Source organism: Patiria miniata, unplaced genomic scaffold (genome assembly GCF_015706575.1).
Source record: "Patiria miniata isolate m_02_andy unplaced genomic scaffold, ASM1570657v1 HiC_scaffold_24, whole genome shotgun sequence".
NCBI lineage: Eukaryota > Metazoa > Echinodermata > Asteroidea > Valvatida > Asterinidae > Patiria > Patiria miniata.
The window spans coordinates 16,500,775-16,513,348 of record NW_024037063.1 but is presented as its reverse complement, the minus strand read 5'-3'; the positions used below and the strand labels follow the sequence as shown (position 1 = coordinate 16,513,348).

At 39.4% G+C, this 12,574-nt stretch overlaps 1 protein-coding gene across 2 annotated transcripts in view; it reads left to right on the top strand.

The window, feature by feature from the left end:
• The window catches only part of LOC119732556 (tRNA pseudouridine(38/39) synthase-like), a 48,163-nt gene that overhangs the window by 6,137 nt on the left and 29,452 nt on the right, over nucleotides 1–12,574 (top strand). Inside the window, exons 3-7 of one of the 2 annotated variants that reach the window (XM_038206124.1) lie at nucleotides 3,481–3,641; nucleotides 5,504–5,597; nucleotides 6,209–6,401; nucleotides 10,544–10,649; nucleotides 11,305–11,365. In XM_038206124.1, the coding sequence (XP_038062052.1) occupies nucleotides 3,481–3,641; nucleotides 5,504–5,597; nucleotides 6,209–6,401; nucleotides 10,544–10,649; nucleotides 11,305–11,365 (615 nt within the window). The remainder of the gene's footprint in view (nucleotides 1–3,480; nucleotides 3,642–5,503; nucleotides 5,598–6,208; nucleotides 6,402–10,543; nucleotides 10,650–11,304; nucleotides 11,366–12,574) is intronic. The other variant, XM_038206125.1, reaches the window with a different exon arrangement.

The following is a 12,574-nucleotide window of genomic DNA, read 5'->3' as shown; positions in this document are numbered from 1 at the left end:
CCCAATTTCACGGCGCCGCTTAACAGTTAGCAGAAAAGTTGTGTTTAGCATGGCAGAAAAATTTGCTAACCTTAAGCACTATTTCATGGCGTGGACGTGCTAATGGTCGTGCGTGCATGGAGATTTCTATTGTTACGTCATTAAGTTACTTAAGCAAATTTTTCCTCGGAAGTAAGCTTGCCTTTTGCTGTGCTCATGCTTACGGTCTCCCTGAAATAGACGAAGGCTCTGTTAGCAGAAAATTGTGTGCTTAGCAGCGCCGTGAAATTGGGCCCTGGTCTTAACGTTAGAGTTGTCAATTCGAATGCAGTGTTTTGTAATACAACAACAGCCGGGCACATATCGCTTACAGAGCGCGTGACTACAGCCTTTGTAGTTTGTTGCTGTGTCTAGGTTTTTTTATCCATGTCTATGTATGATGCGACAATGGGTGAATGACCAAAGACCCGATATAGAAAGCACCTGCTGATTGGTCAAAGGTCAAGATGCAGTTGTCTTGCATAATTAATCAGCAAATCTGCTCAAATATTATAGACCATGGCTCAGCCATGGTCTATTTCATAGACTAGCCATAGACCATGTCCAAATGATAGAATTTAAAAAGGCGATTTGTAGAGTCCTAGTTACTCGGACTAGCCCCATTCTGGTAATCCTTACCTTTAGGACCCGGGTTGTTCTAGTATTAGGTAATAAAGACTCACTAAAACTAAGTTAAACAGCTGTCTAAATGACACTAAAAGTGACATTCTGATATTTCTTGACACATATCTGAACAGCTGGTAATGACACCTTCTTGAATATTGGCAGGTTTAATTTTGTGTGAAGAGGGCAAGGCTATGCCTTATGAGGGAAATTACGGGGTGAAAGACTACAACCAGAAAACAAGCTCAAAAACCAAGATGGAAACTTTGAAAGCTTGATGCAATGAAAGCTCGATGCTGATTGGCTGATAACAAACTATATTTTCTAGTTTTTCTATCAGTATCAGGCTGATGAGCCAATCAGCATCAGGCTTTCATTGTGTCGGGCTTTCATGCGTGTTGTGAGAACTACATACGTGCAGGTCTCACATCTCTGACTGCAAAAAAAGTAGGGAAGTCACATTTTCTTTGATAGTGCTTTTCAAAATTACAACAAAATTTAATCTGAAGAAAAAAGATTGCTTTAGCCTGCAAAAGTCACTTTGGTATGGGACAGTCACCTGCAAAATTCAGTTATGAACAGAACTTGTAAAAAAATAGAATATTTTACATGTTCTTACTTTCTAGGGCTATGCACTGACATGACTGAGTGTGCTCAAGGCCATACCCACATGCACTCAAAAAGATAAGGAAATGATACCTCTAGAATTAGAAGGCTCTGTGAGCTTTCTAACATGATGATTTTTTAGTGGTCAGTACACTATGGCTTTAGGAAATACACTTTGATAGACGAAATTCCTTTGTCTGTTATTTCAATTTCTGAACACAAATTCACCCAACTTTGCAATCTTTCAGAGCGATTGACATTTGTATCGTGGGACAATTTTTTGGGTGGAAAATCTGAGTTTTTACTCACCAGCCTCGCGTCTCCGATCTGATGAATGCACGGGTCATGTTTAAGTTGTGTGTTTACGTACGTTGCGCGTGCGCTGATCTTCATGCTACATTCGAGCATACATTCCCACCTCCATCCCACATGGTCGAGCCAAATGTAGAGTGGACCTAATTTCCTGATTGTTCACTGCAATCGTAGGCTGAATCTTCATCGTGGATCGTTATTTTCTCTATGGACATGTGTAGTGGTTATGCCTGACAAGGTGTGGGTGAGTCCCAAGGGGAATTAGTGTGTCACGGGAACAAAATGGCACATTTTGGAGTTCAATTTTAAGAGTTGCTAATCCTTGTTGACAATTTCCTCCAGCCCTATAGGACAACCCAATGTTAAAACATAGGGCTGAGGTAACTCCTGCTAGGGAAATGATGACATTTTTTCCATAACAATCACTCGTCCTGATACTTGACTTGCGGATTCACTTACCTAAGCATCTCACTTTTTCACCACAATTAGAACATCCCTGTGGTTTCTTCTGAAGTTCTGGTGAAAATTGTCTGGTTTATTAGGTTTGACGGAGCATGCTGAAAAGCTAAGAATCAGGAGGCAATGTGAATATGTGTAAAACACCTGACATTTATGCGTCTTGGCCGGTGCACAAGTGTGTTCACATGACTTGTGTGGTGATCACCAGTGCAACACAGTCTAGAGCGAATCGATTGCTATAAGGGTAAAAAGCTCAAAGGGTCGTTTCGAATTTGATGCATTACATCATTATGTTCTTATTCTAAAAACAAGATTTTGACATTACTATATGCTAACGTACCATTTTTTTTGGGGGGGGGATTTTTTTGCAGACACCTAAAGCATGTGTTGCAGACTGTGATGCACTGGTGATCACCACACAAGTCATGTGAACACACATGTGCACCGGCCAAGACGCGTAAATATCAGCAATGATCAGGTGTATTATAAATATTCACGTCGTCCTCCTGATTCTTAGCCATTCAGCATGCTCCCTCAAACCACGGAAGTCATGTGAACACGCATGTGCACCGGCCAAGACACGTAAGAAGGCAACAACGGCACTGACCGTCATGGCCGTAGTTCAATTCAAGCCCTGACGCATACATACCTGTAGTGTAATGCAAAACATGCTTTATTTGACCTTTCAAATAGCCTTGTCGATGGAGCTCCTTGTACCACAATATAATACAAATGATCTTGCATAATATGATACGCGTCGCGGTTAAAATGTGTAAGTGCCAAAAAAAACCCACTCACTGCGAATGTTCAGTGTAGTGCTGGTTCAACAACGAAAACAATCAGGGACTGCTTCAGGGTCAAATATCCACTGTCAAAAAACGCACTTTGGGGGAACAAGGTGTTTAAGGTACCGGTACCAACATTGAAATCAGTGACGTGTTTCAAACCTGCAATCTCTGGGATGAGAGTCCTTTGCTTACCCTGCTTGTCCATACCTACATGTGTACAAAAAGCTTTCAGGAAAGTTACTGAAAGGTTTTTTTTTTTTGATCGGAATGATTTGGCTGTATAAATTACAACTCCCCCATTTTTCTCCTTCTGGTGAAATTTGCCTCTTAATTTCTGTAGCAAAGCTGCACAATTTTGTGCAACCAAAAAGCAAGTGGCAAATTTAACCAAAACAAGAAATCAGGGATTTGAATTGTTGTGGTAGAAAGTGAATGCTGGCGTAACGAAACCTGTCTGCAGGATATCAGATGGAATGATGCTGAAGAGAAAAACCCCGTTTCTTCAGTGTAGGCCCTTGCCATTTCTGCACACGTACATGTAGGTATGGCCAAGGTATAGAGTCTTGTCTACTTGCACATTTTGGGGGGCCAGCCCCGAATGTCCTGGCTATGTACTGTGTTTGTGCTGGATCCTGAACACTTTATAAACTCTGACTGTTTTCATATGTTACAGGAACTTTTAGCAACCATTCAGCAGTTGAGGTCTGAAGTAGCCACATTACAAAGCATTCAGCACAATGATACTGCAAATAAACAGGACCGACAACAAAATGCTCAGACAGCTGTAAGAAGGAGCAAAAAGCAGAGAACACAAAGGCCCTTTGATTTTTCAAAGTGAGATTTTGTTTGCTGGGTTCTGAATGTCGGGTTTGTTAAAAGACTTAAAGGTTGTTTCATACTTGACATCAATACAAATACTGCATCATATGCAATTTCCACACAGCAAATTGGCTGAATGGGGCACCTTCATTGCATGTAACTTTTGCTGCCAGTGTTTTTTTACATCATAGTGGACCAGTCAAAGTGGAAAATTACACTTTGGACTGCATTTTTTTGGTAATTGCAGGCAACCATGTCAAATCAATCAGTCAAAGGATGGAGAATGAAATGTAGGTGGATGCCACCCTTATTTTTTACCCAAATATACCTAATTTGCATAAATTGTTTATCCCTGCCTGGAATGTACATATATTTACTCCCATATTTGGGTATACATGTATTCTTAATTTTTGTATTATTTGAAAAGTTTATTTTGGTGATTCAACTTAAACACCCTTACTTAAATAACATTTTCTTAAGCATATAAGTGACTGAATAATTATGAGGACATATTAACAATCCAAAATGGCTACTATTAAACCCAAAACTTCTGCGCATTTACCTTGTCTCCGGATATCATCAAGTAGTCTTGCCAAACCTCAGTATTGATAGGCATCCAATTCATAAGGTTGCTTACTGGCACAGTTGCCCTATTTAAACTTTGTGGATGATTATGTGAACAATGATAACAGTGTGATATTTAGCTCATCAAATAAAATGGGCAAACCAGCTGGCCGTCCATAAACTGGGCGAAGGGTCGCCTAACATGGTAGACTTGAACAAGAAAATCCCCCCCCCCCAAAAAAAAAAAATTGCTTGCAATAATAATGTCAATGTCCGAATGTTTTCTTTCCATTAATTTTCTTTCCAATAATTTTTGAAATTTCCTTGAACTTTTTCAAGTCTCCCACGTTAGGCAACCCTTCACTAATTAAGCCAGTTAACAGACACCTTGTTTTCCCCATTTTTGTTTGCTGGGCTAAATATCACAACATTATCATTGTTCACATGTTTTACCATATAAGCTGTTAATACGGTAACTGTGTCAGTAAGCAACTTGGTAAATTTGAAGCTCGTCAATACTGAGGTTTGGCAACATATCTGGAAACACGGTAAATGCGTGCAACTTTGGGGTATAATAGTAGCCATTTTGGATTGTTACTATGTCCTCATAATTGTTCAGTCACCTATATGGTTTAGCAAATGTTATTGAGGTAAGGAAGTATAAGTTGACTCACCAAAACAAAATTTTCAAATACAAAAAAATTAGAAAATATTCCCAAATATGGGGGAAAATATATTACACGGCAGGTATTAGGGATTTATGCAAATTAGGTGAATTTAGGGTCTAAATCAACGATGGCATCCCCCCACATCTTGTTTGTTATGGTTCAAAGAATTGATCTAGCATGGATGCCAGCTATTACCAGAAATGCTGGGAAATTATTTTCTAGAGAACTTTTCCACATTTGGCTGGCCTACTATCATAAACATGATTTTATGCTCTGCATTCTAAGTTGCCTGAATCATGAACTGGCCTTAAAGTTGGGTAAATATTTGTGCATATAACCCTATGTGAGATTTAGGGAGAAAACCCCTGTGAAGTTAAGGGAGAAACATTTTAAACTGTCCAAAATCAAACACTGTGCAGTAACCCAATGTCACATTTTTTTACTACCTCACCAAAGTTAGGACATCAAGTCCCATATAATAGAGGCTAGATTTCAAATTTCTGATTATCATCAAACTACTATCAAAACATAAAGAGTGATTCCAGGCAGAAACAGGGTAGAAACAGTTCAAGCCGAATCTAGTTTTTCCAGACTGCCTATTTTTCTGTCATGTAACTGCATCATTTTATGTGTGATTTTATGCAGGTACAACACAAGACATGTTGCTTTGCGGATCGCCTACCTCGGCTGGGACTATCAAGGCTTTGCCAGCCAAGAAAACACTGAAAAAACAATTGAGGTACTGAGAGATGTTAATTTTGTGAATACAGAATATGCGTGCTCCAAAAAAACTTAAAGGTGACTTTTGTGCGGAGTTTAAAGATCAGTATTGCAGGAAGTTCATAAGCTGTCTTATATTTACAGTAAAAAACCCTGTTTGGTTATGTTTGATACAGCAGCCAGTATGCGTTAAATTTGCAGGGCACAGAAATTTATGTTGTTGCATCTCTATTGTAAGCCATTCCGAATTTGAACTGGGCCCACTCTTTGCTGTGTTTAGTGCTCAGGCCAAAAAAAAACATAGTTCTGCTTCCAATTACATGGCATTGGAAAATAGGGTAGGTAGGGAATTTCTTTGGGGGCACCTTTTTTCTGTACGATCGTAAGGAGGTGTCTGCGTGTAGTCAAGGGTAAAAGGTAGTACTTTTTCTGTTTTTTCCTTCTAATTTTCCCCTAAAAGAATTAGTGTAGGGGCTGTCAAAATAGAGTAGGTAGGGTAACCGGAAGCAGAACTATTATTTTGTTTGGCCTCACTGTCTCAATGAAGTAGACAGAGACTCTTTCAGCAAAAACATTGTATGCTTTGCAGTATCCAGTTTGGACCTTTTCTTTACTTATGTGTATACCCAGGCAGAGCTATTTGAGGCACTGATGAAGACACGTCTCATCCAGTCCAGGGAAACTGCAAACTACTCCCGCTGTGGTCGCACTGACAAAGGTGTGAGTGCGTTTGGCCAGGTCATCTCTATTGACCTGAGGTCAAATCTGCTGGAAGGGTTGGGGGTCATTCAGACCCCAGGCAGAAAGGCACACGAAAGACCAGGTGAGATTAAATGGTGTTTAAAACAACTAAAAGTTGAATACAAATAGTGGGGCTGTTGAGTGATACGATTGTGCACTTTGTGACTAAAGCATGAAACTTCGCATGTTGGTTATTCATGCCATGAGGAAAATTTCCAGATGTGGAGACATTTCATATTTGACCTCTGGTGACCTTTGAGAGGTCAATGATGTTTACATACACTATTTATAACAATTGTTCTTGAAAACACCACTTTCCTATGACCCAAGTCTATGACATAGGTCTTCAGGCCATGAAAATAAAGATCAGATGTGAAAGCAAATTTTGTTTTGACCTTTAGTGACCTTCCAGAGGTCAATGACCTTTGTATACATATTTTGTCGTTATTATAATATTTACTCTTTAAACCCCAACTTTTTCAAGACCAAGTCTAAATGTTAGGTGTTTATGCTATGATTTTTGTTTCATATGTAGGGCATTCATATCTGACCTCTGGTGACCTTCAAGAGGTCAATACACTTTGTATGCCCTATTTATAGATATTTATAAGATTCATTTTTCAAAACCCAACTATTTCAGGACCCAAGTCTAAAAGTTGGCTCTTTGTGACAAGAAAAGAATTTTCAGATACGGGGACATAATAATCTGACCTGTGGTACCCTTTGATAGGTCAATGAACTTTATATACCTTATTTTTCGTTATTTTTTATATTTATTCGTCAAAACGCCTTTTTTCGTGACCCAAACCTCAATATTACAAAAGAAAGGTATTGCACCTATTATTATACAGTGTAATGAATTTGAATCCCACAAAAAAATTTGGGGTGACATCTGACCTCCATTTCCCTTTTTACCCCTCAGCCGAGAGGCTCGAGTGGTATTGTCATCGCCTAGGGCGTCCATCTGTCCGTCCGTCCGTTCTGACCAGACCACCCTTGTGGGATGATGTTCCTTTCAGAACACATCACCCCACTTTTTACACAATAGAAAAACATCACCCCAGAAGGGAATCTTTAGAAAAAGGGATAATGGGAACACAATGCTATCACCCCACAAGTCCGTCTGGCTAGAACCCTCGCCCGTTCGTATGTCAGTGTGTCCGTCCGGGCAGCTTAGTTTCCGGATGATAACTTGAGTTAGAAATGTTCTTTGGGATTGTAACTTCGGTAGGGGGTTGCCCTTGGGAGTAGGCAAGTTGGGATTGGTTTTGAGGTCAAAAGGTCAAAGGTCAAGGTCACCATGGTGAGTTAAAGAGAAATGGTTTCCGGATGATAACTTCAGTTAGAAATCAGATTTTGGTGTCAAACTTTGGTAGAGGGTTGCCCTTGGGAGTAGGCAAGTTGGGATTGGTTTTGGGGTCAAAAGGTCAAAGGTCAAGGTCACCATGGTGAGTTAAAGGTAAATGTTTTCCGGATGATAACTTGAGTTAGAAATGTTGTTTCGGGTTGTAACTTCGGTAGGGGGTTGCCCTTAGGAGTAGGCAAGTTGGGATCGGTTTTGAGGTCAAAAGGTCAAAGGTCAAGGTCACCGTGGTGAGTTAAAGTTAAATAGTTTCCGGATGATAACTTGAATTAGAAATGAGATTTTGGTGTCTAACTTTGGTAGAGGGTTGCCCTTGGGAGTAGGCAAGTTGGGATTGGTTTTTGGGGTCAAAAGGTCAAAGGCCAAGGTCACCATGGTGAGTTAAAGGTAAATGGTTTCTGGATGATAACTTGAGTTAGAAATGAGATTTTGATGTCTAATTTTGGTAGGGGGTTGCCCTTGAGAGTAGGCAAGTTGGGATTGGTTTTGGGGTCAAAAGGTCAAAGGTCAAGGTCACCGTGGTGAGTTAAATGTAAATGGTTCCGAATGATAACTTGAGTTAGACATGAAATTTTGGGTCTATTTTCAGTAGGGGGTTTCCCATTGGTACAGGCATGTTGGGACTGGTTCTGGGGTCAAAGGCCAAAGGTCAAGGTCACCATGTTAAGTTAATGGTTTCCAGACGATAACTTGACTCTGGCTGAGGGGTTTCAACAGCAACGCTGTTATTTTTCAATTGGCGGACGCAACATGCTGCGACTGGGATAAAAGACTGTTGGACTTTCTTTACAATGTAATATGTACAAATGTCTAACAATAGTCAATCTTGTGTACTTATTACACTCTGTGGTATTTAGATGGACTTGGGTCACCACATTTTTAACCTTTTTACCAAGCCCACCGGTCACTGTTAGAGTGTGATTCTTGTCCAATGTACCTCTTGTATTCTGTTGCGCCCCTGTCTACCCTTCAAAAAAGGGAAATGGAGATCAGAGGTCATAAAAAAGTCCTTGGGGCCTGAATTAATGACATGCTGTAGAATAATACTTAAAATACACTGGTGTTGACCTATTTAGACTTTGGTCATGCAAAAGTGGCATTTGGAATATTAAATATTATAAATAGCGGCAAATAGGGTATGCAAAGTTTATCGACCTCATAAAGGTCACCAGGGGTCAAATATGAATGTTTACACATCCAAAAATTCTGTTCATGTCACGAAGAGCCAACTTTTAGACTTGGGTCATGAAAAAGTTGGGTTTTGAATAGTAAATCTTATAGATAGCTTTAAATAGGGTATACAAAGTTCATTGACCCCTTGAAGATCACCAGAGGTCAGATATGAAATGTCCTTCATATGAAAATGCTTTTCATAGCATGAACACCTAACTTTTAGAGTTGGGTCTTGAAAAAGTTGTGGTTTAAAGTATCGATCTTATAAATAATTATAAATACTGTATATATAGGTCATTGACCTCTCAAAGGTCACTGGAGGTCAAGTATGATTTTTTTTTCACATCTGATCATTATTTCCATTGCCTGAAGACCTGTGACATAGACTGAGATCATAGGAAATTGGTGTTTTCAAGAACAGTTATTATAAATAGTGTAAAGTTCATTGACCTCTCAAAGGTCACCAGAGATCAAATATGAAATGTCTCCACATCTGAAAATTGTCTTCATGGCATGAATAATCAACATGCGAAGTTTCATGCTTTATAAGTGCACAATTGTATCATGTATTTGACCTTAACAGCCCCACTAAAAATACCATTTTACGATGAGTACACACAACTGGCAACTTTTTGCAGGCCCTCATGAATATGAGTGACTACAACAGGGTCCTATTTCCATCAGCCTTTGGCCCCTGTAAATTGGACCATCTGTTGGTCACCTACAATCCTCAGGGAGCACATACATGCTCTACAGTGTGTCTCAGCAAAAGTGGGCCCTGACAAATCAGCGGCCATATCTAAACCACTATGTCAGACTAAATTTCGTTTGTGTTTTTTATGCTGTTGATGTTGTTTATTGCCTGTGGAAAAATAAACTGAATTGATAGAAAACTTGAAAAGCCATGATTAGAAATGTAATAAATAAATAAAATTGAAATGTACTCTTTTTGCGACGTTTGCTTGTGCTGGTAAATAATTGAAGAGAGACAAATCCACGAACCTGTATCATACACGAACACATTTCACATGCAAACAAGAAGAGACTACATGTATTCAAGGGGCAATATTTAATTTGATCGGTTTGATTCAGTTTGATTCGGTTAGCCGCTGTGGCACAGCTACCTAAGATCTGTCGACAAAGCACGACGGCTCTACCCACTTCTTCTATTTAATTTTATCAGAAATCAGATTTTATGAACATTGCAAAAAAATGTGTTATGAAATAAAGACATTGTCTCTTCTTGTTTGCATGTGAAATGTGTTCTGAATGTGCATAATACAGGTTTGTGGTCTCCCTGTCTCCACTACTTTACCAGCACAAGCTAATGCTGCACACAAGTGTAAATTTCATTTTATGGAGCTCTCACGTTTGTAGTCATGGTTATAAAAGTTTTTAATCAATTCAGGTTATTTTTCTTCAGGCTATAAACAACATCAACAGCATGAAAAGATACTAAAGAAATTTAGTCTCACATGAATATTTGCTTCGGTATGGCCGCTGATTTGTCCAGGCCTGCTTTTCCCAAGACACACTGTAGTGACCTTATTTCCAGTCAATATGTATATAATAGCAATCAACAAAGGCAATTTTCTTAAACCCTCCTAACCTTTCCCCTCGTAAAGGTAAAAAAAAAATATTGACCGATATTACTTGTGTTTCTTCTACCTCTCTTGTGACTCACGAAGGGGATAAGACACAGGAGATTGAATATACACACATCTTGAACAGGATGCTGCCTGAGACTATTCGTGTCCTTGCATGGACACCAGTCAATCCAAGCTTTAATGCACGGTAAGGATGGACAAAAGTGTTTCTTATAGGGTAGGGGTATGTATAAGCAAGCAGATCAAAGGCATCGGTTGACTAGCAGTTGATCCATTGGTAATACCCATCAACATATGCTTGATTGTCCTCCCCCATGGTATCCTTCCAAATTAGGGTATTTGGGGGGGGGGCTGGTTTTATTTTTGTTTGTGATTTTTTTTTTGGCATTGCACGGCATTGCACACCAACTTATTTGAGGATGTACGGGTAAAATTCAAATGTGTTAGAAAAAGCATAGAAAAAGGATCCCTTTGGGGAATGGTGCTGAAGTGAAGAAAGTACGTGTTGAGGGATGTATTTTTAGGTAGGGACTTTAGTTAATTAGTCGTGTCCCCCCCCCCCCCCCCAACAATACAATTGTCTCAGTGCACAGCTTGCACAAAGCAAATTGTCTTTGTGAAGAACTTGCCTACAATTCAGTGTTGGTGTTGTTTCTTAGTTCACTGATGGATGGGATGCCCATGCACAGAGTCCATAGGTCTTAATGTTTCATCATAGGGTCCTCCAAGGTTTCAATGAACTCTTTGGCTATGTTCCAGCACCACAATTAGAATTTACTCTTCACTTGTATATTGTCATTTTAAAAATATGTTCACATTCCAATAATTCTGATATTTTTCAGGTTTAGCACACTTCACAGGACCTATAAATACTTCTTTCCAAGGGGGAACCTAGACATCAAAGTAAGTTTGAGTTGAAGTTGAATTGCTACTTTTTCATGTGTTAAACTCTTTGAGACGGGTTAATGATTTGGGTTTACTTTAAACAAGGGTTTACTTAACACTTGTATCATTTTTGTGTCGCCTAAGCAAAGTATTGGGAGACACTTACCAGTCCTAAATTCTGTATGACCATATATGTCCAAAGACCCACACACCAGAGCTACTTGTGGAGTACTCATACAAAAGTGAAATCTTAAGAAAAACAGTACCCATGTGTGAAATCTTTAGAAAAAGGGATAAAAGGACAACAATACTCCTACCCCGTAAATCCCATCGGCTGGCATGTCTGTAGTGTGTATGTTACAGTTTGGATTCAGTTTTGAACCAAATGTATAACTTGTACATGCTTTCATGGATTTTGATGAAACTTGGATGCAGTGACCCTTGGGTGGGATTACTGAGGTCAAAGGTCATGTAGGGGTCATTAGAGGTCATTGTTCAAATACACTTCAAATGTTTTAAGTCTACAGAATTTGATGGATTTTAATGTAACTTGGATGGAGAAATCCTTGGGAGGAGGGTTCAGCACAACTCTTCCGAAATTGGAGGTCAAAGGTCATAAGAGATGAAACTTTTCCGATTTTAATCGGAAATCCGACTTTTTGACTTTTCCAACGAAATTTCTGATTTTCTTACAATGTGTCCCACAAAATTTGATTTTATAACGATTTTTCCACAAAATGTCGTTTTATTTCAATCATAAAGAAAATTCAATGAAAAGTTGATGGAAATGGCACGTTAAAATCATCGTGAACGTAGTTTTAATCTCTTTCACCAGTCGTTATTGGAGTGTTTCAACCGTAGAAACACAGGCCATAACACTGATCGGAGCCTTTTCCGGCTGGACAAAAGGTTAAACATTGACAAGTGACATGGAAAAATCACTGTGTCGCACGTGCTTGCATATGTACAAATATGATATGCAATGGTCAGCGTATGTACCGCACCGTCTGCTATGCATTGGCACGTGGCTGGTCGGGAACCGGTAGCCTCGTGAACGATCCAGTGGACAAAATCATTATGTTGTGCGATTTTCGGAGGTTTCAGATTTAGTTGTACAAAATGCAATGCTTTAAAAATCATGATGATTATCTCGAGGATAGCGAAGAGAGCATTAGCGAAGCATTGTTACTGGAATTTGTTGGAAGAGAAAGACGATAATGCCTGATT